Genomic DNA, 22,195 nt, shown 5'->3' with positions numbered 1-22,195 from the left:
ATAGAGTTTACTTATGAATCTCACTCGTAACTTAAGTGGCACAAGATCAACTTATCGCTAATGCATCACCAGTTGCAGGGTTATTTGTGAGACAGAAACTATAAGGTGTCTGTGCTAGACCCCGTACACAATACTTGAAGAATCTAGAGTCTATATAAAGTCTAGTGTCTTAATTACAGTCACAACCACCAAAACAACCAGAGAGGTGATATCCCAAGACGCCAAATGTCTCAAAACTCCCCGCTATGCCACGATAAAAACACTCATCAGTCTAGCAAGCTTCGTCCTAATTGACCCGGGTAAGGTGGTGGTGCACCAGATGGAGGTGGTGCAATCGTGGGTGTTTCGCTGCGAGACACAGCATTTGCAGTCCATTGCACCGCTTTGGCCACGATTTTTGGGAAATACTGCTGAATAAAAGATTCACTAGCATCGTTAGTATGATCTTATTGGACGAGAGGGGGTAAACTTACGTATAGTAGCTGTGATCAGCATTGTGTAGCGACACGAGATTGTGTGCAAGTTCGTGTGCCAGAACCACCCACCACCAGGTAGCAGCCTCTGCCTTGGCTTGTCCACTTCTTCCTTCAATTTGCGCGGCGTGCAACTGCAAGAAGAACCTGAAGTTACAGAAGATACTGCCTCCAGTGTTGAAAGCAATAGTGCCGCCAGCCTCGTCATAAAAGATGTGCAGGACTTTGGGTGACATAGAGTAGGTATTGCCCACCTCAATCAACATACTGGAGAAGACATTAAGGTTGTTCAAATGTTTCGATAAGAAACTCCCAGGGTCTTTGACATCCTTGGAGAAGAATATCTTCATACCATTTGAAGTTTCTGCAATGAAAGTGATGTTCTGTGCTGGTGTCTTATCACAGTAAGTGGCTTGTTCCTTTACCTCGTTGACTTTGGGCTCCGAAAAGACGCTATCAGATCCGTAAGCCCGGGTCGATTTGATGGCATTAAGCAAGTTCTGCTGCACAAGTGCAGGGCTTGTGACTCTGCCCTCATCGTGTTGCGGCTTCTTGCCGGTGTTGGAAGAGCTTCCGCCAGATGCCTCAATCTCCCTAGGTCTATCCAAGAACTTGTCCAACTCTTTGTGAGACTCGTCTTCATGCTGGTCAGACTCAAATCCAAGTCGACGACTGATGTTTGAGAACAATCCCCTGCTCTTCCTAGCCTGTTGCTCAGGAGAGCGCTTCGTTTCCTCGGGCGAGTCCCAGGAACCTGGCATCGTGGGACCAAGAGGTTCTGGGATCCTGGTGGCTTCGCGTGCAGCCTCGGCCGCTTTTGCCTCGGCCCCCCATTGCTCTTCTCTCTCTTTGATCTGGCGCTGCTCCTCTTCCAGTGCCTTTCGTCTCTCTTCCTCGGCAATTCTGGCCTCGGCAGCCTTGGCCCGAAGGATACGATCGACATTGTAACCGCGATTTCTCAAACCGTAAAGATCGAGCGTTAGGAATGGCTCAAAGAATAGGTAAGCCTGCTGATTCGGGCGGTTTAGCAGCATCTGGCAGATGGCTTGACCGATCTGGTACATATCGGGCTTCGACTCATCAGAAACATAAAGAACCCAGCCGTTGCTGGTCTTTTCACTCGCAGCTGATCGCTTCTCCGTATGAGTCTGATACTGGCCCTTGAGAGTCCTTCTCAAAGCCACTGAGCGAACAATGTGGACCGTAAGGTTCTTGTCCAGCCATTTTACGTCATGCTTGATAGCATCGCGTCGGTAGTTTGTGTATTCAAAGAGAAAGATCTTCGATCTCTCGACAACATGCTTGCGGAGACTGAGTGCAGCCTTTTGTTTATCACTATGGGGCCCAATTCTGACCTCCTCCTGAACAACACTGCTCAATTTCTGAGCACCAAGTGCTAGATAGAATTCTTCAAGCGCATCCTCTTCCGGTGCACAAATAAGGCGATCTTTGAACAATCTGTAGCTGATGATATCATCCAGGATCACTATTTGGCCAGCTGAGGCGAGCTGGTATTGTCGAATAGGTTCATCCTCTTCCTCTAGGTCGTCCGACTTCCCCTTAGGGGGCGCGAGTTCTTTGTATGCAAGAAGGAAGGGCGCTGTACGCATTTTCCTCCACAATTCTTTGTCTCGGTGGAGTGTTGAGGATGCTTCTGCTAAGGATTTAAGAAGATCCAGGTACTTCTCCGAACTCTGTAAAACACCGAGGAGACGGGCTGGCTCACTGCATGCCATTTGCGCAACCTCCAACTTGGTGGGCTCACTTTTGGCACCACATTGGAACAAGAATGCATTCGCCTCAGGGCCAAAGTCGACAAAATCGAAGATGTCTCCATATGTAGTCGAAGCCCCAAGGTACACCCGTGAAGGACTGACATGAGTCATGGAAGAAGTTGATTTCTCAGACGATCGAGTAGTCCTTGTGATAGGAACTATCGAGGCGTTACGCAATTTGACCAGGTTATTCTCGCCGAGTTCTGTGATTCGAGAGGCGAAATAGCTGAAAAGTGCCACAGCATTCTGATGATCTTGAGGAGGCGATGCTAAAAGGCGGTTCACACAGTCCACCATTGGCGGATCTCGTGCAACACCGAATTTCTATAGATGTTAGCTGAGTCTTTGTCAAGTTTTAGATCAAACTTACAATAGCATGGTCGTGTAGATCTCTCCTCAAGATGTTAAACCCAAGGATAGACGCTCGCGGATTGTAAAAGCACTGCGAAGGCAGTACAAGACGGGTACTACCCTGAAGAGGCATGATTGCCTTAGGACTACCACCAAGCTGGAATGATCCGTACCCATTTATCTGGTGGTTGGCGAGGAAATATGTCATGGACGAAACGCGAAGACTTTCATCCTTGCCAGACATCAGCTCAACGAGTTCAGGAACAGATGGATAAGGCCGTAGCCCAAGAGAATTTATGAACCGAGCTTCTGGGCTTCCAGGTCGATAGCTACCAGGAGGCCCTGGCCACTGGAGTATAGGTAATCGCAAAGCACGCAAAGAGTCCTTAGGCTCGAATAGCTCCGAAACCTTGTAAAGCGTTGTTGTTCCCTTGGTGGACTCCATTCCCTTTGGACCAGCTTCGGCTGGGCAAAAGCGTGTCTGCTTTAGCTTGCTCAGGTCTTCACCCGGGATATCCTCGCGGACAGATGCTAAATATTTGATAAGTTCCATGTGACTCCATTTCTGATGACCTTCACTAGAGGCGTTCAACAGCCTGGTAAAGATGGTCTCGAGATCTACTGTTTTGCGGACGCCAATGGTGACCAGAAATTTCTCCTTGATCTTCTCGCAACCTTGAATGACCGGAAGATCGTCGAAAAGCTTGACAATCGGGAAGAAGGACTCAGTGGGCTTTCTCATACCCTGCTTCGTAGGCACAACTGTGTTTGCTTGAAGAAGAGAAACGATGGTGGTTCTTGCGTTCGGGCTCGAGTTTTCAAAGTTCTTCGAAAGAACAGTCAAAACCTGAATGGCAAACTTGGATGATTGAGTCAAGTTCTGTTCCTCGGATCTAGAAGAATTTGTGTCCAAAAGGAATCTCAACCATGGGAGAATTTCTAGCGGCTCCCATCCTAAAGCACGCAATTCAGCCTGCTGAGAGTTGGCAGTGAGCGCATGAGGGATTGTGGTAGGAGGAATGGGCAAGTTGGCAGGAATTCTGTTCGCGATGAGGTGATTCCGGATGCTACCGAGGGCAATTATTTCGCCTTGTTCCCCATCATCACTCATCGTGCCAACAGCTACTTCAAGCAAAGCAGATCGACTGCCAGGATCGAGCTCACCACTCAAGCTCTTCTTGCCTGCCCAACTGATGAAGTTCATCAATTGAACTTTGTTCATAGCCTTTGTCTCCAGCTCCTTCTTCACATCTGTGACTGTGATGTGTGAAATAAGACCGAAGTCTATGAGCTTTTTCACGAATGGGACACCCTTCATCTCCTCAGGTACAACAGGGATGCTGTTGACGAATTTACTCATCTCATCCGAAGCAATGCGCACATCGACTGTTTGCAACACGCCTCGTGTTGAGTAGGTCTCGATTGAGGCCTTCTTAAAGCACATCCAAAAAGCTTCCTCAATAATCTGACCAACTTGACTGCTGGGAGTTGAGTCCTCAAATGTGAAGGTCTTGTGAATGTGAAGAGCTTCTGGCATGAACTTGGCGATGACTGCGGGAGAGAATTTGGTCTCTTTGGCCATAACCTGTTTGATCCGGCTACTCAGGTCACTCATCTCGTTGGCAAAGGCAAGTCGAGTAATGATACCAGCAGCACGAAGAATTTCAAGGTTCCATGTCCTGACCCAACGAGCATTCAAGTCGATAGCCTCTCTTTCCACAGTGGGAATCACTGACGGTGCTGAAATATGGAGTCCAGCTCCGGTAGTTTGCATGGTGGGAAAGCCAATGAAGATGCGACCGCCCGGCTTTTTATTGGGAAGCACAGATGCAAAGACATCTGTAGCTTTGCCAAGCGCCCCCGATGTTGCGGCCTCTTGCGAAGCTTGAGTCTCATCATAGGACGAAGTTAGGATGGCGATTTTGGTTGTCTTTGGCGGGGGTTTCTTTGTCGCTCTTTCGAGTTCGGAAGCAAAGGATGAGGCTACGCTTGTACGAATACTTGCAGAAGTCGCCCGAAGGAAGATTGTGGAGGATGAAAGCTTAGTCACATCTTCGGAAATCGTCACTTGCGCAGCATTCTCCTCGTGCTGTGCTTTTGTCCTAATGCCTGCCTGTGACGCACTTGACGTAAGACGGGCAAAGAAGGATCTTAAGGAAGGAGTTTCAGGGGCACCGTAGGACTCGTTCTTTGTGGTGGATGTCGTGGCTTGTGGTTTCCATCCTATGGCGGCCATGTAAGACGCATCGATCTGTGTGCTTGTGCGGTCAACGCTAGTAACCTTCATTAGGCCATCCTTTGTCCTCGCCTCGAGGTCGCGAGGAAGAGGAAGTTCAACACTCGGAGATGACTTTTTCTTCAGAGACAGAATCTGGTAGTCATCAATCCAGAACTCAATGTGCTCGAGCGCAACAAAAGTCAAACTCGTCGCAAGGAACTGGCTGACAGACAACAAGTTCGGGAGGGGTGTAGTTGTATTTCTGTAGTCGAGGACGAAGGTTGTATGATGGGTAGCTTGATCTGCTGGAATTTGAGACTTCTTTGTGAAAAGTGCATTTCCCTTCCAGTAGAATGCCATGGCCTCATTGCCGGAGCTGACGAACGGCTCTTCGCAATCAGCGAAAACACTGTAGAAACCGACACCGAAGGCACCGATCTTTGTTTCGTCGGGGTTGCCCTCGGCAATACGCTTTAGTCTTCCCCAGTCTGTCTTTGTGAAGGGCTGTCCATCGTTCTGCACGACTAATCGGCGAAGTGTATGGTTTGACAAGGTGTGTTTCAGTATCTCGGATCGGCTCGTGGTATTCGGTAGTGGCACCTGTGTTGATGGGAGAGTTTCCCATTTGACGCTGACCGTCTTTGCCTGGGCATCCGCAGCGTTCTGAATTAGTTCTCGTAATGTTGTCCATTCGCCGGAGTATCGCGCAAGAACTTTGTCGATAAGAGCTCGAGTATCGACGGTAACGGCTTCCTCGTCTTCGCCATCGCGGAGAGCGGCGGCTCGTAGTCTTGAATAGTCCATCGTGGTAGGATTGTGATTGTTTATACGTGCATTCTTGTGTCGACGGGAGGGTAAGGTTTTGGAAGATATATGTCCAGAAAAGAGAAAGAGACACCTCTAATCTGTTGTTCGTTAGTAATGATACTTTCTGTGAACGAGTTTAAGGAAGTGGCCTTGGAGTATAAGCAAGGCAGACAGCGACTACGTACGACGGTGAGAGGTGGCAAACGGTATTAGGTTTTATCAAACCCCAAGCACATAGGGGGATGTGACAGAATCACAATAGGAAGCAAACAGTGTGGCAAAAGGGGATGGCGTTGAGAAATCAGAAGTCTAGATGATGTATGAAGACGGTTTCATCGTTCATATGATCTCAAACCCGTGGTACAATAAAGACCCCGAGGCTGTTAGAGGTGGTCCCTGAAAGTGACGTTGTCCACTGACTCTGGCCAATCAAGATGGATATCGACTCACCACATGCCGTCGCGCTGGGAAGATACAGTGATCTGGGGCAGCCTCGCCGCTAAGTTCAGCTCTAATTATCATCACCACTAATTTTTGTGGTAGATTACTGGACCTCGTACTCCCGTTTGTACAAAAGTCCGATTACTTTAAGATGGAGGATCTGAGGCTTCATTAAGTAACATTTTTCTTTAATGGACTGGAAATGTTGCTGCTGGAGGAGATCTTGAAGAATCGACGGTCTCTCAAGAGTGCATTTGACTGAAACTGAAAGCTTTGTGCAACGCTATTTGCAGGATGCATCGTCCAGATTGATAAAACTCCCGTCATTACTGAGACTCGAGAGACTAGGTGCATTAGACTTACATACATTTCTAGGCATTTTCCAACGAACATAAGCTGTCGTGGGCCTTGTCGAAAAAAGGATCACCGCTGCTACCCGTCATGGATCCCGTCAACTTAGACCAGGTAGCCAGGGCCGTGCTTAGATCCATCCATCGAAATTTTTGATATTGAGTCAACGATCGCCTTAGCCTGCCGAATTCGCAGCTCAAAATGGGACCATTGATGGTGATTTCTTCCCCCCCAACAAATAGCTATGACTCGTTCCCTATCAAGGAATTGCCAAGCCTGTAACTGAATTCTATCTTGGTAAATTCTGGGGTCGTTTTTGTAGATAGTTCGTCGAGTCCGGAGTCGGAGGCCGAAGTCTTGTAAGTGAATCACTGTTTTTGTGATAGGCACGGCTGGGTGCATGCCCGAGTTAAGATTTTGCTTTTTGTATGGGAGAACGGTATTTCGAAGTGAGTCAAATTCGTAGTATATAATATATGTTATTTCCCTTTGACCATTTGCTCAAACTCAAACACTTGCACACACCGAAGCCTGCTGCTCAACATCACCATTTCTCTTCATCTTGGCCAAATAACGGCACACCTCACAACAAAACGACTTCACAATGTCAAAAGGCCGTGTTTGTCTGTAAGTTTATATGCCGTTGATGATAGGCTGCTGATATAAAAAACATCCGCTAACTCTTGATTGCAGTGCCTATTCTGGAGGTATACACTTCTGACTCTTTCTCCAAACTGCACCTGGAGTGATTAAATGTGAGATTTATTGCTAACATTTAGCCAAGGTCTCGATACCTCGACTATCTTAAAATGGCTCATTCTCGAGGGCTATGAGGTTGTGGTATGTGAAACTCCTCCAGCTGCTTCTCCAGGTTCAATCTGACATTCTTTAGTGCTTCCTCGCCGATGTTGGTCAGGTCGAGGACTTCGATGCTGTCGAAAAGAAGGCCCTCGCTCTCGGCGCGGAGCGCATGATCATCGAGAACCTTCAGAAGGAGTTCGTCGAGCAGATCGTTTTCCGAGCAATCCAGTGCAATGCCATCTATGAGGACCGATACCTCCTTGGAACTGCTCTGGCCCGACCTGTCATCGCTCGCGCCCAGGTCCGCGTTGCTGAGAAGTACAACTGCAATCTTTTGAGCCACGGCTGCACAGGCAAAGGCGTAAGTAAAACCGTCAGACTTTGAGAACCACCTGCTAACATGCCGCAGAACGAGTATGACACTTTCCATTACGAAAAAAATCTAATTCATAGATCACTGACAGAGCCCCTTAGTCAAGTTCGTTTCGAGCTCGCCTTCAAGGCTTGCAACCCTTCCATTAAGGTCATCGCCCCCTGGCGACTCCCCGAATTCTGTGAGAAGTTCCAGGGTCGACAGGACCTCCTCAAGTTCGCCGCCGAGAACAACATCCCTGTTTCATCGACCCCCAAGGCTCCTTGGAGCCAAGACGAGAACCTCGTTCATTGCTCGTACGAGGCTGGTATTCTCGAAGACCCCGATCACACTCCTCCTAAGGACCTTTGGACCCAGACTGTCGATCCTCTTGAGGCTCCTGACAAGCCTCTCGACTTCACCGTGTACTTCGAGAAGGGTCTCCCTGTCAAGGTTGCTACCCCTGACCAAGAGGCTACCGACTCGGTAGAGCTGTTCAAGCTGCTTAACAAGATTGGTCACGACCACGGCGTCGGCCGAATTGACATGTACGTCCACTTTCACCATTGATTTGTAGCATAACACTATGCTTACAGTTAAACAGTGTCGAGAACCGATGGATTGGGCTCAAGAGCCGAGGATGCTACGACACCCCTGGTCTCACCATCGCCCGCCTTGCTCACGTCGATCTCGAGGGTCTTGTCCTCGACTCCAAGGTCCGCAAGCTTCGAGATCAATTTGTGACTATCGAGTGGTCCCAGTGCCTTTACAATGGCATGTACTTCTCCCCTGAGCGTGAGTGGCTCGATGAGGCAATCGTTTCTGCTCAAAAGGGTATCAACGGTCAGGTCCGCCTCCGTGCGTACAAGGGCAATGTTTACGTCCTTGGACGATCCAGCGAGACCAGCAGCCTCTACTCCCAGGAGGATGCTTCAATGGACAGCCTTGACACCTTTTCTCCCATGGACAGCACTGGCTTCATTGCTATCCAGTCTATCCGATTGGAGAAGTACGGTGCTCAGAAGGCCAAGGACGGCCAACCCCTTAGCCAGTCCTAATCGTGTAATAGTATGGGTGTAACAACAGTGGTTTGGTATGGCGTTAGGTCAGGTAGAGAGCTTTAAAAGTATGCAAACTTCCTTCTATATGGGAAGCGCAAAGAATTGACTCATTGATTTGGACGCAAGATGGATACAAATGGTGACTTGACGCTTTCCCTTGATTTCTCTGGGAGGGGTATCTTATATTCGACTAATGAGTTCAAGGCCAGAAGCTGTGACTTTAGTCTCGACGATGAGGCCTAGGACTGGCACTACGTCTGCGTCTATCTCTCGATCTCGATCGGCGGCGTTCCCTGCTCCTATCCCTGTGTCGTCGTTCGTCTTCCTCAGGACCTCCTCTTCGATGAGCCTCACGGTGACGCCTATGGCCATGGCTACTTTCCCTATCACCATCCCTATCTCTGTGTCTGTGCCTTGGTCCATCCTCATCTCGTTCCCTGCCTCCATCACGGTCTCGACTTCGGCTCCTCCTGTGTCGTCGATGGCGGCGCTCGCGATCATGACCCCGATCGTGACTTCGACGCCTTCGTCGTTCTCGTCTCTCGGTGTCGTCATGGCGTCTTGAGCTCTCCCTCTTTTCGTTCCCAGCTTCCTCAGGAGGGCCGCTTTCCGAACCAACCTTTCGTTTACTGGGATCAACCTCTACTGCATTCGCACCAGAAGAGTTTCGTACAGGGGGTGGCAAACCCAGGGCTTTTGCGATAGCGTCCTCCTCAGCCTCCTTGATTTTGCGCAATTCCTCCTTTCGTTCTCTCTCTCGACGCTCCTCCTCGGTCTCGCCATCTTCATTGGGTTCTCCAGAGTCGTCTTCGGCTTTAGCGTACCAGTTGAGATCGCGACCTTTTTGCCAGCGTCCAACAGGTGCTTTGAGACTGTGGCCGAGATAGTTTTCGCGATGTGAAGAGCTTGCGACTTCATCCCAGCTAAAGTTGACGCCTCCTCTGGAACCAGTCTTGCGGATACTTGAAAGCAGATCCATGGCGTGTTTTTGGCTGCTGGTGGTCTTGTCTAGATTAGATCCCTTTCTGGTGTCGATATATGGAGGGGTTTCTTTTCGTCGTGATGAACTATGAGGGTTGTGAGATCGAAGATTGGAGGTTGAAATTGATGCGCGGCGCCTCTTACTGGATGAGCCGCTGAGGCGGAACACGGCCGCCTTGCAACGCGCTAGAAGCGGAACCCCACGTCAAACAGAGCTGGAGCTTCAATACGTTTCTTGAACCTTTAACTAAACTCCAAGGAAATATTACCATTCATAGCAACAAATACAACGAAGGAAGCTGCCCCAATAATACTAACAAGATAACCCCGATTCTTCACAATGTCGAATCCAAACGATCCTCCCCTCGACGAGATCCAATGGCGCTCTCCTATGGCGATTCAACAAATGGGCGGCCTGCACAATAACACCATCCTCTTTTACTTCGCAGAATCGCCCTTCTTCGAGCGCACGTCGAACAACGCTGTTGTATATAACCAAGCCATGAATGTACCATCGATGTATCCAGTCATTCAGACACGCGAAGCCTTCGAGACACATCTTAACACCATGTCAGGCCTTGAATTCAGGGTTGTCGAAGAGCCTGCTGAAACTGGCCCTGGAGCTGGTACAGGTGTATGGGTCATTCGCAAGCAAACGAGACGAAAGTCAGCGTATGACGACGATGAGATTACTGTTCACGCCACATACTTCGTGGTGGGGGAGAATATCTACATGGCACCCACTCTCAGTGCCATTCTTTCAGCAAGAATTGTATGTTGTTTGCAGCAGTTGTTTCGCGAACGGTTCTAACCTCATCATTGTAGTTGACTATATCTTCGCAAGTTACCAATGCTGTGACAACTGCTGAATCAGTCAGAAAATGGGGTCCCTCTATGGGTAACTTTTACCAGCTCCCATCAGCCAAGATATCAACAAAGCCAAGGATCCATACCTCTGCAGCGGCGACCCCAATGCCTGTATCAGATGAAGCTAGCAAAGTTCCAGCTGCCCCTACAGCAGCCGCGCAGAAAGATGACGAGAAGTCACTGGAAAGACTAGCAGAAGAGTCTTTCATGATTCACATGAAGTACGGCGGTGAATACATCGACGAGAACCCTATCACAGGTCGCCCAGGAGAGTTCCACCTCACAACAACAGGCCGCAAACCACCACAAATTGCAAAGACGGATGGCCCCATTAGGAGTATTAATACGCCGACGATCAATACAAAGGTTGATGATAAGAAGGAGAGCAAGGAGAGAACACCCAAATCAGCGACTGCTCCCAAGCCTAGGCGTAAGAAGAGCAAAATGGTCAACTCTACTAGCACACCAGCTGCGTCTTGAGTTATTACCAGCAAGGGCGTGGCGTTAATCTGGGGAAAAGTGTTGTTCTTAGTTTTTATAGAGTAGTTTGATACCCCAATACAGTTCATTATTGTGCTCTTATCATCTGTTTTAACGTCCCTAACTAATAGTATAGCCCCCATCAACTGACAACGCAGCACCCTGAATGAAAGAAGCCTTGGGACTTGATAAGAACAAAACAGCATCTGCTACTTCCTGCGGAGTCCCTTTTCTTTTCATGACGGCAGTCTGTACGGCCGGGTCATCTTCCGGAACATTAGCCGTCATGGGAGTTCTGCGAGGTCAGTATGCGTACAGGGAGATCAAGAGATAACTTACTCAATAACTCCAGGGCAGACGCAGTTAACACGAATCTGATCTTTGGCATACTGTATGTGTTAAATAAGAAGGTAGGGTCAACCCATCAGTTGGACTTACATCGATAGCATCACTTCTCGTCAAACTAATGATAGCTGCCTTTGAGGCGCTATATACCGCTGTCCCAGCTGTCAGCCCGCATATAAGCCTGTTCAAGGTACAATATATTCTCACGAGTTTTTGGTTTCCCCACGAGGCCGAGGTTGCTTCCAACATTGACAATAGAACCTCTAAACCCAGGCCGTCCATCATGAGTAACTCCAACATCTTGACTGGTCATATATTTTAGCTCTTCTCGTGCAAACAGCCACAGACCACGAAAGTTGGTATTTATAACATGATCGAACTCTTCAGGGGTGACTTCATGACTCTGCTTTGTCGGACCATATATTCCTTTCCAATGCCATTGTGAGTAGAAGTCAAAGTAAAACAGTGTATAGACATACCAGCACAGTTGACGGCATAGTCAATACGCCCGAAATGCTTGATAGCAAGTTCCATGTTTCTGGAAACTTCATATGTGTCAAGGTTATCAACGTGTCTGATGAACACATCTGGATTTGCATCTCGGCTCGTAGTTTTGATGGTCGCCTTGGTATCGTTCAGACCTGTGCTGTCTTTGTCAAACAGGGCGAGCCTCCGACACCCTTCTATGGCAAATGATATAGCGACTTGACGTCCAATACCTTGTATCATTAGATGAAGAACCGAATATTAGTTATTTGGAGCAGTGGACCATACCCGATGCGGCGCCAGTGACCAAAGCCACGCCTGGGAAGAGGGCATTGGATCTTTCAGACATATTTATGGTTAACTTGTCCAAAATCGCATGAGAAAATGACTCTGAAACGCACACTTTCAAGTCTTATGATCTCAACTGAAGCCGTGTTCTTTGAAGTTCTCATCTTATAGCATCATGCTTGCATAATGACGTCGAGATCACCCAATCACACAACACCATTTACTGCCGAGACTCAGAACGTAAATATACATGAGATCTTATTTTGTATAAACCACGAGGTATCTTGTCTATGTCAACTTTTAATACTAAATTATCAAAAACATCTCCCCATATCTGCAACCTCTACTCCACAACCCATCCCTTGCCAGGAACCTTTCTCTGCTTCACCTTCTTCGCAGGGAGAGGCCATCCTTGACCACCGGTGCTCTCGGCTCTCAAATATGGAACCACAAAGCACTCTCGAACTGCAGCTCCATCCGTGCCCGTTGTGGGCTTGAGCTCCTTAATCGGCTTGCCGTAGGTGATAAGGGGTGTTCCCTTGGCCAACCCTGCTAGTTGCCCGCCAGTTACGTCTGTAAGGGCATGCATTCTTGTCTTGGGACGCTTCTCCGCATCAACTGATTGCGCAGCTCGCTGGAGATAAGAGTAAACTATGTACTCGGGGCATTCCTGAATACTGATGTGGGCAAGAGGTGAGGTGGGATGGATGTACACTGCACGGTCGCTTTCAACCTCCTTGCCAGCGTGGATAGGAATCAAGGGGATATATGGAACATCGATGGACCGGCGAGGCTTGCGGAATTGCTCAGGAGGGTTGGGTGTAAGATCTGCTCGAATAGCAACCTGATCCACGAAGCCGGCCGCGACCATTTGCTTCAGAGCAGCGACTTGTTTGGGGGATGGAGGATCCAGCTTATCCTGGTATTTCAGGTTGGTGAAAGCCGAAACATTTGTCCTCAACAGCTCTGTGATTTGTCGTCGCAGCTGTTGGATTTCCTTAAGCACCTTGTATCTGACAAAATGGCTCTCACACCATTCCTCTGTAGGCTCATGAGCAAACTCACCCACGACTTGCAGAAGTTTGATAGCATCGGATTTATCGTCTAGGTAACAGAAGTTCCTGTGAACCTCGTTAAACATCTTTCGCACATTGGCTTGACGATCTTCTGCAATGACGTCTGATGTTGTACGGATAGCGGTTTCATCCTTTGCTGCGAGCGCCGGAATCGCCTGGTTCTCAGGAAGGAAAATTTCGGCGGCTGATAAACCAGCAACAAGAGCAATTGTGTAGTGGATACAGTCATGAAGATGGCCAACCAGCAATATGCGCGCAAACCTAGGAGACAGAGGGAACACAGACATGGTTTGACCAATCTGCGTAACTTGTCCTGTCGAGGAGATAGCAGAGAGATATGTCAACAGCTTCTCAGACTTAGCCAGCGCTCGTCGATCAGGTGGTGTAGGGAAGGGGAAGTTGACAACATGCTGCAGGTTCATCGCCTTGAGCTGTAGCACGATACCCTCAATAGGCATGCGCAACAACTCAGGATCTGTGAAAGGTGGGAAATCTCTCTCATATACTGCAGAGGAGTAGAGTCTGTAACAATGGCCAGGACCGGTACGGCCAGCACGACCAGATCGCTGATTTGCGCTGGCTTTGCTGATCCATCCAATATCGTAGCTCTGAACTCCACTTAGACGATCGTACTGTCTCTCTTTTGATCGTCCACAGTCGAAGACATATCGAATACCAGGAATAGTCAAACTGGTTTCCGCAACGTTGGTTGCCAAGATGATGTTTCGTGTGCCCTCAGGTGCCGGCTCAAAGACTCGCATCTGCTCGCGTGTTGGAAGCAAGGAGTAAAGAGGTAAGACTCGCATCTTTAATGGTGCAACCTCCTGGTCCTCTTCGATCTGGAACTCATCCTCATCGTCCTCATCTTCGTCATCTGTGGGTATCTCATCAAAATCATCGCCATTACGGTCATCCACGTCTCCAAACTCAATATCTTCGACCTCAATAGGAGCCTCGCTAGCAGAAATTTGTACTTTGGGTCCATCCGCAGTCTTTGGACCGCCAAATGTAGCCTTTAGCTTCTTGCTGAGCTCTAGAATCTCGTTGCGGCCAGTCAAGAACACAAGGATATCACCAGGTGGTAACTTCTTATGGCCTCTGCTAATCTTTCGGAAGGCCTCTTCCACGTAATCATGCTGAGTTCTTCGGGAGAAATGAATGGTGACAGGATGTTGTCGGCCCTCAACCTCCAATACTGGCGGTGGAGTGGCAAAAAGCGTCGGATTCATGGTGAGATCCTCTATCCGCAATGTAGCAGACATGATGATGAGTTTCAAAGGCTTGACTGTAGGATCCTCTGCTGCTAGTTCTGCTCGGAGCTTGATGACTCGGCTGAGCATACCAATCAGGATATCCGTGTTGACGCTTCTCTCATGAGCTTCGTCGATGACAATGGCCGAATACTTCTTCAGTGTAATATCCTGCGCAACTTCTCGTAGCAAAACACCATCAGTCATGAACTTGATAGCCGTCTTAGGATCAACTGTGCCCTCGAAACGGATCTGGTAGGCCACCACCTCAGACTTATCACCAAGTTCCTCACCAACTCGCTTCGACATACTGACAGCAGCGACTCGACGGGGCTGAGTGATACCAATCATACCAGGCGTTGGCGAGTCGGGGGAACCATAACCAGATTCATACAAGAACTGAGGAATTTGAGTAGTCTTTCCGGAACCTGTGGAACCGCAAACAACGACAATGTCATGGTTATGAATCGCTTCCATTATCCTTTGTTCCTCTGATACCACAGGAAGTTTTAACCTAGCCTCCTGGACTTCTGGTATTCTCGTAACCGTTACGCTGTAAACCTTTCGATTGATATTCTGCGTTGGTTGTAGTTCCATCGGTAAAGGATCTTGCTCAGGGGCTCGGGGAACAAAATTTTCTGGCTTGGGGATTTCAAGATTTGCTGTTGTTCCCTCGATGGATTGATAACCTAGAGCTTCGTTTCGCTGTTGGTGTGCCCATGCCTTGAAAGACGATGACCTCTGTGCTTTGTTCTCGTCTGCGTCTTCCATGTCCTCATCAGACTTTTCGGATCCCTCACTGGATTCTTCATCATCTTCCTCCTCGCTTTCGCTGTCATCCTCTGCGATATCATCCTTTTCAGCCGAGTCGTCGCTGAAACCATTCCACTCATCGCTATCGCTATCACTTGCAACACTGTCGGCTTCTTCAGACTCGAGCTCAAGTGGCGTTTCGATTGGCGCCAGGGAGAATTTTGATTTGACTCCGCCTCGCTTCTGTCGCTTTTTGATCACCGGTCGTCCTTCGTCGTCGACCTCGAGCGGTCTCTTCAGACCCGAACCAATTGTTGGCGCAGAAATTTCTGTTTTCGGTTGATCTGACTCTTTGGGTGTGGGTGTGGGTGTGGGTGTGGGCGCGGGCGCGGGAGTTGGTGTGGGCTTGGATGACTTTTGTTCGTCGGGCTCAGATTCTTCACTCTCATCGCTCGAGATCTCTTCATCCGCGTTTAGTTCTTTTCTCTTCTCAAGAAGAATCTCGTTTCGCTCCTCACCACCCTCCAAACCAGCTTTCTCCTCTCTCATAGCCCGCCTCAATGCCTCCTTCTTGGTCTCGCGGCCCTGCCCAAGGACTCGGCTGCTCGAGAACAAGGTTGTGTCGATTTGTTGCTCAGCAAGTTTGGCCATCAGCTCGCGGGACTCGTCCTTGCGCAGCTTGCCTTCAATGTATTTTTCTAATCGCTTGGCCTTCTTTCCGCTCATTTTCGCGCCTTCTTGGCGAAGCTCTGCCTTCATCTGTGCCTTTTTGGCCTCACGATCAGCCTTGGCCGTCGGCAGGAGAATCTCCTGGTTTGGGTTGTCCTGGACTTCATGCTGAGCATTCTCCTTGGCTCGTTCACGGGCGAGGACCTTGTGCTTGCGTTGACGAGGAACGTATTTGGCCATTTTGAATTATTGTCTAACGAATTGACAATAAATTTTGCGAAAATGGCATGAAATGTTAATACGTTGGAGGATCAACCCAAGCCGCAGATGCGACGATGAATTTCATCAAATTTTGGGATCAAAAGTCGTTCTGCCGTGAATTACCGCCAGAACCTGGACCTGCTTTTGGTATAGTGCGGGGTGGTGGGGCCGCCTAGCTCAGCGGCAACGCCTGAACCTAACAGCTCGAATGGGATTCAAAGCTACAGCTCAACTCTACTAAAGCATAATACTTCTTCAAAGATGGCGACTGTTGATGTTAGACAAGACTCTTTCCCTTCAAGATCTAGAGAGGCTTCAGGTCTCGTGAATGGCATAGCTACAGAGATTACATCCACCAGTTTCGCTGACAAGATCCTCATCACTATCTCCCAAGAAGGCCGACTTTCACAATGGGTAATTGAGTACTCCTAGTCTTCAAGCTCTACTACAGCTGACATCGTAACAGATACAAGTTCCCTTGACAGGGTCATCATCTGGAGTTGTTGAGATGAATCTGCCCAGCTCAAACAAAGGCCTTCTTCCATCAACACATCTCACACCAACAACGCTATTTGGTGGAGGGGGTGAGGAGCGTGAAACTCTAGGTCAGCTTTACGCAGCACAAATTGCCAGCCAAATTTGTCTCAGATCGCCTGATGACCGACGAATACTGGTCCTTGGACTTGGACTTTCCAAAACAGATCTGGAGCGCGAAGCTTTCTTTGATCTTTTGGAGCTTGCCCAAAAGGTATTATGAGTTGGGCGAAGAGGTGCTCCCTAAGATGTCAGCAAGATATACTGTGGCTGTAACAGTCTACCGCTAGTATCCAAAGAAGGGTTGCAGTGTTTTACACCAAGGTTTATCAAAAGAGCTTATTGAAGCTACCATCTTCAGACACAAATCACAATTGACTATTTAAAAGCATTCATGTATTCATTAAGGTGCATCGCCAACTTGAAACTCTGGGCAGCACATCCCCTTATAGACAATGTGCTCAATGCTATTTGCATATTCTACTTGGCACCCGAAGTAACGACGTCGTCATCTATCCTGCTTTTGTTTCTTGCCCAAGTTCAGAGCGTAGGACCAGTAACGACAACCTGACTTTTCGTTGCTAGTGTAATGACCAGAGCGTCAGCAGTCACGATGAAGAGGAAAATCTGGCAGCCTTCTCCAGCCATTCATATGTGGGAGAATGATAATTAGTCGTTCATCCAAGTCCTTCACCAGTATTTATAACAATAACGTATATGCTACTGCAAAAACTATGTTCATGACGTTGGAGCTCGGCTCTTGCGATCACTGACGGATATTAGTGGCTTAACTCATGCCATGATATTGAATGACTTACGTGCTGAGCCTTCTGGAGAGCTGCTGCAATTTCTTGTCATTGTTGGCATCATCAGCTGCCTTCTGAAGCGCGGTGTTTCGCTCCTCCTCCTGGTGCTTGACGACTTCCTCGTGAGTGGGTGGCAGCCTCTCGTTCTGTAAATCGACCTTTCGAGCATCCTCGAATCCGTTGATTGCGTTCTTGAGGCCTTCGGCACCAAGCATAAGAGTTCCCGCGGGCAATCTTCCACCAGACACAGTCTTGAGTTCTGTGACCTTCTCGGACTCCTCGCGAAGCACCTGGAATACACGAGACAGCCGTCCGATGGCGAGAATCTTGTTCTTGATGGCTCTACGTCGAACCTCAATCGACTCAGGGTCATTGGACAAAGCTGGCGAGGCGGGGCCAGGCGAGGTTGAAGAGGGTGTCTCTTCTTTAAGTTCCTCCTCGGAACAGGTGCTGAGAATGGCGATGAGCATATCGGTGATCTTCTCCCCCACGAAAGGAAGAGACCAGGTGAAAACGTCCATGAAGTTGGGGAGCCAATAAGGATGAGGAGTGCAATTGAACTGTCGAATGTTCATCACGTTGTTCTCATACTTGAGTACCGCAGCCTTGTTGTTGTACACATCGAGGTAATTGGGGGCGGAGAAAATGGTCATAACACTTGGAAAGCCGGTGGTTCTGGTCTTGCGGTACATGCGGTAGCCGGCATCTTGGGCCTCGTGAGCACGAATGATTGAAAGAAGGTTATTCTTTTCCAAGAAGGCGCAGGCGGCTGGATAGGAGAAGAAGTATGAGCATCCTCGGACATGGTTGTGTAGGAAATAGTCGCTTGTCTTCTCCTGGCCAAAGTCTTCGAGAGGATCAGCCCAGAGGATGTCGCACATAAGGCCCTGAGTAGGAGGCTCGCGGAAACGATCAATCTAGTAAAGGTTAGTCACAGGTTTGTGGGCAGGAAGCGGATCAACTAACGCTCTTCAAGTCGTCGAGTGTGTGCAACTCTGGGCTCAGTCCACCATGAATACAAAGAAATTGCTTGTTCATAACAGCAGCAAGGGGAAGGGCGCAGAATGATTCCATGCAGGCCTCGTAGATAGTCTCTGAGTATTTGTGCTTGCACTCGAGCTTGAAGGTGAAGTAGTCAGTCAAGTGGCGACATTCATGGTTTCCTCGCAACAGCCAGAGGGTCTTGGGGTAATGGATCTTGAGACACCAGAGGTAGAGGACACACTCTATGCTGAAGTAGCCTCGGTCGACATAGTCACCAAGGAAGAGGTATCGGGTCTCAGCGGGGTCACCTCCGACTTCGAACAGCTTCATCAGATCGTAGTACTGTCCATGAACGTCACCACAGACAGTGATGGGAGCGTCCATCTCCAGAAGGTTGGGCTCGGCGCGCAGAAGCTCGGTACCCTTCCTGATAATCCAAAGAGCCTGCTCTTCGGTAAGACGGCCCTCGCGATAGAAATGCTGCTTAAGAAACTGAAGGTTGGGCTTGGAATGGGTGTCATCCTCGAAGAATTGCTCGTCGGTAGGCTTGTACATGGCAGGCGCTTGGACATCTGTGAAAATGCGATAGATTCGAGTCAGTCAAAGTAAGAGAAGCTTATGAGAAAGACCATAGCTGTAATGTCGAAGGTACCATGATACCAGCCTGAGCGGTAGCTAGGAATATTGTGGACAAATCTGCGACAACATTGTTGTCGATGATGATGGCGGGGTTGAGGCGGCGACAACTGGAGGGGATGTCACGAACCTTTGCACACACGCTCCAAGGTGCTGACCTGGGTGTTATCCTCCATGGTGTGAATAGTAAAATCGATCTCGGGTACCGGCTTCTTCTCCTGAATGGCGCGAATGGCATTGTCGACCTGGACGTTGCGTCGCTCCTCAGTAGAGGGCGCAGTGTTGGCCTCGCCTTCAGAGTCCATGGTGGGCGGCTAGGGGGCGACGAGGCGAGAGGAGGAGAGAGCTGGCGGCGGTGAAGGCGTTGAGAGTTGTGATCGATGAATGAGTGATACTTATAGAAGCTTGCACAATGAAACAATGCAATGCGACTATGTAAAAAGGCAGACGGCGATGCGCAAGGGAAGTTTCTGAGGGAATGCCGTGGCCGGGTTTGAAAGAAGACGGTTACTGGATATAGGTAGGGCTGACTAGAAAGAGCGGGAGGTCAAGTTGGGAGGTAAGAACTCAGCAGCCACTGCCAGTTGGGAGATGACGGTTGAGCGATTCTAAAGGAAGGGGCCACCGGGCTTGGGTACCCCGGGAGGGAGCTTAAGTACTGATCCAGCGTTGGCAGGTGGAGATATACGAGTGAATGCGGGCACAGTACTTGATCGTCTGGGCAGCTCTTCTGAATCTGACAGCTCCTCACGTTTATTCCAATGACAGGTGCTGACCTCGGCCCAATTAGAAGATAGCAGTAATTAAAGGTAGGATTCTCGCTCGCGTGGTCATCATTCGTTTACCAATGGAAAAAGATACAGCTGGACTTTTCATTCTGTCTTTGCGCTACTGCGCAACGTTAATTTGTCCTACGGGGAAGGGAAAGCTAAGGTACCGACCGACTGCCCTGAAACTTGCTGCTAAAATCGGATATTTGGCTGGGCCTAGAATCTTATCAACGATCCAAGTGGGATAACGGTTTTAACGAAGAGAGCGGTGAATGGTGCAATATTATTGCTCACTTCGTAACATTCTGCGCATTTGCGCTCATATCGATGTTATTCACGAACCTACCTATGTAGCCTATGAGTGTAGTCCACTAAAACCCCTGAGGCAGAGGAATCCGAAATCTGACGATCATTGACGAGGACACGAATCTTCACATTCCTAGCCCGTGTTACGCCCATCTGCAGTTCATTATTACAGCTCACCAACATGTCTTTGCTCCTCGTGGCTGCTGAATAGTTCGTCCAGGTGCAGATCATCAGAACCTTGCTTGGAACGGTCATTTCCTGATAAAGCCATCTTGGCGCTTCTGGCCCAAGATGCTAACTTTGAGCACATTATCTGACCTCAGCCAAGTCTTAGGGCAGCTGCCAAAACGACGTTGACATATGTATTCATATTCAATGTAATACCTTTGATATCTGTTCTCCAAACTCCCTTGCGCCAATGCATAGGTAGGCAGCTAGTTTTGTTACCCGAACATGACATGGTATGAATGCTCAACTGCGAACATTTTGGAGCCATCTTTAAGGAACACAGTAACCACCATCAACGACCAGGTCATGACCAGTTGTAAAGGATGAGGCATCACTAGCCAGGTACAGATAAGCTCCCTTGAGCTCTCCGGTTTCGCCTTGACGTCTAGATATGGTGTTAGCCAACAGCAAGTGAAATTTCGATGTCAGTCCAGACTCACCCAGCAACTGTCTTTTCCTTGAAAATGTTCTTGACGTCCTCGCTGATGAAATCTGTGATCTCGGTCTTGATATATCCAGGTGATACAGTGTTGACACGAGCAAAGCCTGTCCATTCCACAGCCAGAGATTTACCTAAAAGCCTACAGTTAGTCGTAAAAGCTTAGTTCTGCAAACGATATAACACTTACAGAAGTGGATTACAGCTGCCTTCGAAGCGTTGTATACTGCCTGCAATTGAGGGATGTTGACGATGCTTCCACTCATAGATGCTGTAGCAATGAAGCTGCCCGCCACAAAATTTGTCAATTTCTTTCCATCCAACGTTGTGCCCTCTTTCTTCTGTCTTCGGAAATGTGCTCCTGCACTCTTGGCGCACCACATGACACCGTCAACGTTGACCTCCATAACACGGCGAGCTCTCTCAGTAGGCCCGTCGATGAAGGGCCCGTCTTCCCAGGCAATACCGGAATTGGCCACAAACACATCTAGACGACCATTGAAATCGGAGATAATGTCGTTGATGGCCTTGTCAACTGCTTCGGGTGAGATAACATTGACTTGGTATGCCCGGCCTGGCACTTCATAAGTCACGATGCTATTGAAAAGGGATAAGTTGGCTTACACTTGACACCGTAGTCCTTTTCTATCCTCTCAGCTTCTTTCAGTGCTTGCTTGTTGCTGTTGTACCAGATAGCCACATTGGCGCCAGCCTCTGCCAGCCCTTGAGCAATGGCTAGACCAATACCTGCACCAGCGCCAGAGACAATAGCTGTGCGGCCTTTGAGAGAGAATAGTGGAAGAACTCTGGAAGTGTCTGGAACAGCCATGTTATCATGGTGAAATGCACCAGTTTTAGGATCCATGATTGCGAATCAGGTTGAACTCAGACAATATTGATGTTGTTACGAGTGAGCCTCTGGCGTTGAGTGATAAGCTTCAGGTCAACAAGGTTACGCACCCAAATCAATATTTGTAGGGCACCGTCATACTTTATATAGTCCTGTAACTTTTGTCCAATACCAAGCATCCTCGGCTCTTCTCCCAATTGAATATCTATCCTCATTTTGCGACATTTATCGACGAACCAAACACATCAGACCAAGAATCTCTCACAGCCCTTGTCCTTCGGTGGACCCAACGCACTGTATTACCTTAAGGTCTGGAGGTTAGCAAGGCACAAAGCCGTCTCCACCGTCTGGCGCACCTATGAACAAGCGTCATTCACAGATTAGCCGTTGTAAGACTTGATGTTTTGTGATACGCTGTAACAGCTTCATGGAGAAATGCCTCTAGTGTGCCCGCTATTTCTATCAGGGCCCGGATGTTCACTTTCGGCCCCGTTACTGTCCATTCAGCTCCGATCAATTTTCCATAACTCGCCGGGTTGAAATATCAAGTGGCCGA

At 48.7% G+C, this 22,195-nt stretch overlaps 9 protein-coding genes across 19 annotated transcripts; 3 read left to right on the top strand and 6 right to left on the bottom strand.

Annotated features, from left to right (window-relative positions):
* Positions 1–19: 19 nt before the first annotated feature.
* FOIG_03549 (uncharacterized protein) lies at positions 20–5,972 on the bottom strand. 2 transcript variants are annotated; one of them, XM_031201469.1, is made up of 4 exons: positions 5,810–5,972; positions 2,619–5,722; positions 474–2,572; positions 20–426 (listed from the first exon to the last, which is right to left on the bottom strand). In XM_031201469.1, exons 2-4 carry the CDS (start codon positions 5,619–5,621, stop codon positions 267–269), a joined length of 5,262 nt encoding a protein of 1,753 aa, XP_031068993.1. In that variant the 5' UTR covers positions 5,622–5,722; positions 5,810–5,972; the 3' UTR covers positions 20–266. The 2 variants fall into 2 exon arrangements, with proteins under 2 accessions (XP_031068993.1, XP_031068992.1); XM_031201468.1 differs by having other exon boundaries at positions 2,619–5,959.
* A 429-nt stretch (positions 5,973–6,401) lies between these two features.
* FOIG_03548 (argininosuccinate synthase) lies at positions 6,402–8,970 on the top strand. Of its 2 annotated transcripts, XM_031201466.1 has the most exons (7): positions 6,402–7,043; positions 7,110–7,123; positions 7,201–7,256; positions 7,309–7,578; positions 7,627–7,631; positions 7,692–8,117; positions 8,174–8,970. In XM_031201466.1, the coding sequence occupies exons 1-7, from the start codon at positions 7,021–7,023 to the stop codon at positions 8,625–8,627; spliced, it is 1,248 nt and encodes a 415-aa protein (XP_031068990.1). In that variant the 5' UTR covers positions 6,402–7,020; the 3' UTR covers positions 8,628–8,970. The 2 variants fall into 2 exon arrangements, with proteins under 2 accessions (XP_031068990.1, XP_031068991.1); XM_031201467.1 differs by lacking the exons at positions 6,402–7,043; positions 7,110–7,123 and having other exon boundaries at positions 7,141–7,256.
* On the bottom strand, positions 7,150–9,721 carry FOIG_03547 (uncharacterized protein). The gene has a single exon (XM_031201465.1). It carries the CDS (start codon positions 9,607–9,609, stop codon positions 8,851–8,853), a length of 759 nt encoding a protein of 252 aa, XP_031068989.1. The 5' UTR covers positions 9,610–9,721; the 3' UTR covers positions 7,150–8,850.
* FOIG_03546 (uncharacterized protein) lies at positions 9,644–11,300 on the top strand. Its single transcript, XM_031201464.1, has 2 exons — positions 9,644–10,383; positions 10,437–11,300. The coding sequence occupies exons 1-2, from the start codon at positions 9,952–9,954 to the stop codon at positions 10,956–10,958; spliced, it is 954 nt and encodes a 317-aa protein (XP_031068988.1). The 5' UTR covers positions 9,644–9,951; the 3' UTR covers positions 10,959–11,300.
* On the bottom strand, positions 10,442–12,210 carry FOIG_03545 (3-oxoacyl-[acyl-carrier protein] reductase). Of its 9 annotated transcripts, XM_031201455.1 has the most exons (6): positions 12,078–12,210; positions 11,783–12,022; positions 11,511–11,729; positions 11,397–11,455; positions 11,298–11,347; positions 10,442–11,253 (listed from the first exon to the last, which is right to left on the bottom strand). In XM_031201455.1, the coding sequence occupies exons 1-6, from the start codon at positions 12,136–12,138 to the stop codon at positions 11,079–11,081; spliced, it is 804 nt and encodes a 267-aa protein (XP_031068979.1). In that variant the 5' UTR covers positions 12,139–12,210; the 3' UTR covers positions 10,442–11,078. The 9 variants fall into 9 exon arrangements, with proteins under 9 accessions (XP_031068979.1, XP_031068980.1, XP_031068984.1 ...); XM_031201456.1 differs by having other exon boundaries at positions 10,945–11,253; positions 11,783–12,207; XM_031201462.1 differs by having other exon boundaries at positions 10,980–11,253; positions 11,397–11,729; positions 12,078–12,207.
* Positions 12,211–12,290: 80 nt separating this feature from the next.
* On the bottom strand, positions 12,291–16,160 carry FOIG_03544 (uncharacterized protein). The gene has a single exon (XM_031201454.1). It carries the CDS (start codon positions 16,063–16,065, stop codon positions 12,421–12,423), a length of 3,645 nt encoding a protein of 1,214 aa, XP_031068978.1. The 5' UTR covers positions 16,066–16,160; the 3' UTR covers positions 12,291–12,420.
* A 120-nt stretch (positions 16,161–16,280) lies between these two features.
* FOIG_03543 (uncharacterized protein) lies at positions 16,281–17,130 on the top strand. Its single transcript, XM_031201453.1, has 2 exons — positions 16,281–16,500; positions 16,553–17,130. The coding sequence occupies exons 1-2, from the start codon at positions 16,348–16,350 to the stop codon at positions 16,841–16,843; spliced, it is 444 nt and encodes a 147-aa protein (XP_031068977.1). The 5' UTR covers positions 16,281–16,347; the 3' UTR covers positions 16,844–17,130.
* Positions 16,922–19,825, bottom strand: FOIG_03542 (serine/threonine-protein phosphatase 2B catalytic subunit). The gene is made up of 4 exons (XM_031201452.1): positions 19,177–19,825; positions 18,393–18,982; positions 17,439–18,343; positions 16,922–17,389 (listed from the first exon to the last, which is right to left on the bottom strand). Exons 1-4 carry the CDS (start codon positions 19,349–19,351, stop codon positions 17,359–17,361), a joined length of 1,701 nt encoding a protein of 566 aa, XP_031068976.1. The 5' UTR covers positions 19,352–19,825; the 3' UTR covers positions 16,922–17,358.
* A 795-nt stretch (positions 19,826–20,620) lies between these two features.
* FOIG_03541 (oxidoreductase) lies at positions 20,621–21,654 on the bottom strand (the record flags this gene model as incomplete). The annotated part of the gene is made up of 4 exons (XM_031201451.1): positions 20,621–20,735; positions 20,791–20,923; positions 20,980–21,363; positions 21,414–21,654. The coding sequence occupies 4 exons, from the start codon at positions 21,652–21,654 to the stop codon at positions 20,621–20,623; spliced, it is 873 nt and encodes a 290-aa protein (XP_031068975.1).
* Between the last annotated feature and the right edge of the window lie 541 nt (positions 21,655–22,195).

This window comes from Fusarium odoratissimum, assembly GCF_000260195.1.
Source record: "Fusarium odoratissimum NRRL 54006 unplaced genomic scaffold supercont1.4, whole genome shotgun sequence".
NCBI classification, from domain to species: Eukaryota; Fungi; Ascomycota; class Sordariomycetes; order Hypocreales; family Nectriaceae; genus Fusarium; species Fusarium odoratissimum.
This window is presented reverse-complemented; position numbering and strand designations above follow the sequence as displayed.

Excerpts from the sequence above, each read along its gene's own strand:
- FOIG_03549 (XM_031201469.1), bottom strand. The coding sequence starts at position 5,621 with ATGGACTATTCAAGACTACGAGCCGCCGCTCTCCGCGATGGCGAAGAC. Across the intron at positions 2,573-2,618 it reads ATCTACACGACCATGCTATT|AAATTCGGTGTTGCACGAGA; the intron begins GTAAGTTTGATC and ends TAACATCTATAG. Across the intron at positions 427-473 it reads GCTGATCACAGCTACTATAC|TGAATCTTTTATTCAGCAGT; the intron begins GTAAGTTTACCC and ends TAACGATGCTAG.
- FOIG_03548 (XM_031201466.1), top strand. The coding sequence starts at position 7,021 with ATGTCAAAAGGCCGTGTTTGTCT. Across the intron at positions 7,257-7,308 it reads TCGAGGGCTATGAGGTTGTG|TGCTTCCTCGCCGATGTTGG; the intron begins GTATGTGAAACT and ends GACATTCTTTAG. Across the intron at positions 8,118-8,173 it reads GGCGTCGGCCGAATTGACAT|TGTCGAGAACCGATGGATTG; the intron begins GTACGTCCACTT and ends ACAGTTAAACAG.
- FOIG_03547 (XM_031201465.1), bottom strand. The coding sequence starts at position 9,609 with ATGGATCTGCTTTCAAGTATCCGCAAGACTGGTTCCAGAGGAGGCGTC.
- FOIG_03546 (XM_031201464.1), top strand. The coding sequence starts at position 9,952 with ATGTCGAATCCAAACGATCCTCCCCTCGACGAGATCCAATGGCGCTCT. Across the intron at positions 10,384-10,436 it reads CCATTCTTTCAGCAAGAATT|TTGACTATATCTTCGCAAGT; the intron begins GTATGTTGTTTG and ends TCATCATTGTAG.
- FOIG_03545 (XM_031201455.1), bottom strand. The coding sequence starts at position 12,138 with ATGTCTGAAAGATCCAATGCCCTCTTCCCAGGCGTGGCTTTGGTCACT. Across the intron at positions 11,456-11,510 it reads CGTGGGGAAACCAAAAACTC|CGGTATATAGCGCCTCAAAG; the intron begins GTGAGAATATAT and ends CAGCTGGGACAG. Across the intron at positions 11,348-11,396 it reads CGAGAAGTGATGCTATCGAT|TATGCCAAAGATCAGATTCG; the intron begins GTAAGTCCAACT and ends TAACACATACAG.
- FOIG_03544 (XM_031201454.1), bottom strand. The coding sequence starts at position 16,065 with ATGGCCAAATACGTTCCTCGTCAACGCAAGCACAAGGTCCTCGCCCGT.
- FOIG_03543 (XM_031201453.1), top strand. The coding sequence starts at position 16,348 with ATGGCGACTGTTGATGTTAGACAAGACTCTTTCCCTTCAAGATCTAGA. Across the intron at positions 16,501-16,552 it reads AAGGCCGACTTTCACAATGG|ATACAAGTTCCCTTGACAGG; the intron begins GTAATTGAGTAC and ends ACATCGTAACAG.
- FOIG_03542 (XM_031201452.1), bottom strand. The coding sequence starts at position 19,351 with ATGGACTCTGAAGGCGAGGCCAACACTGCGCCCTCTACTGAGGAGCGA. Across the intron at positions 18,983-19,176 it reads CTTGGAGCGTGTGTGCAAAG|ATGTCCAAGCGCCTGCCATG; the intron begins GTTCGTGACATC and ends GCATTTTCACAG. Across the intron at positions 17,390-17,438 it reads CTCTCCAGAAGGCTCAGCAC|TGATCGCAAGAGCCGAGCTC; the intron begins GTAAGTCATTCA and ends AATATCCGTCAG.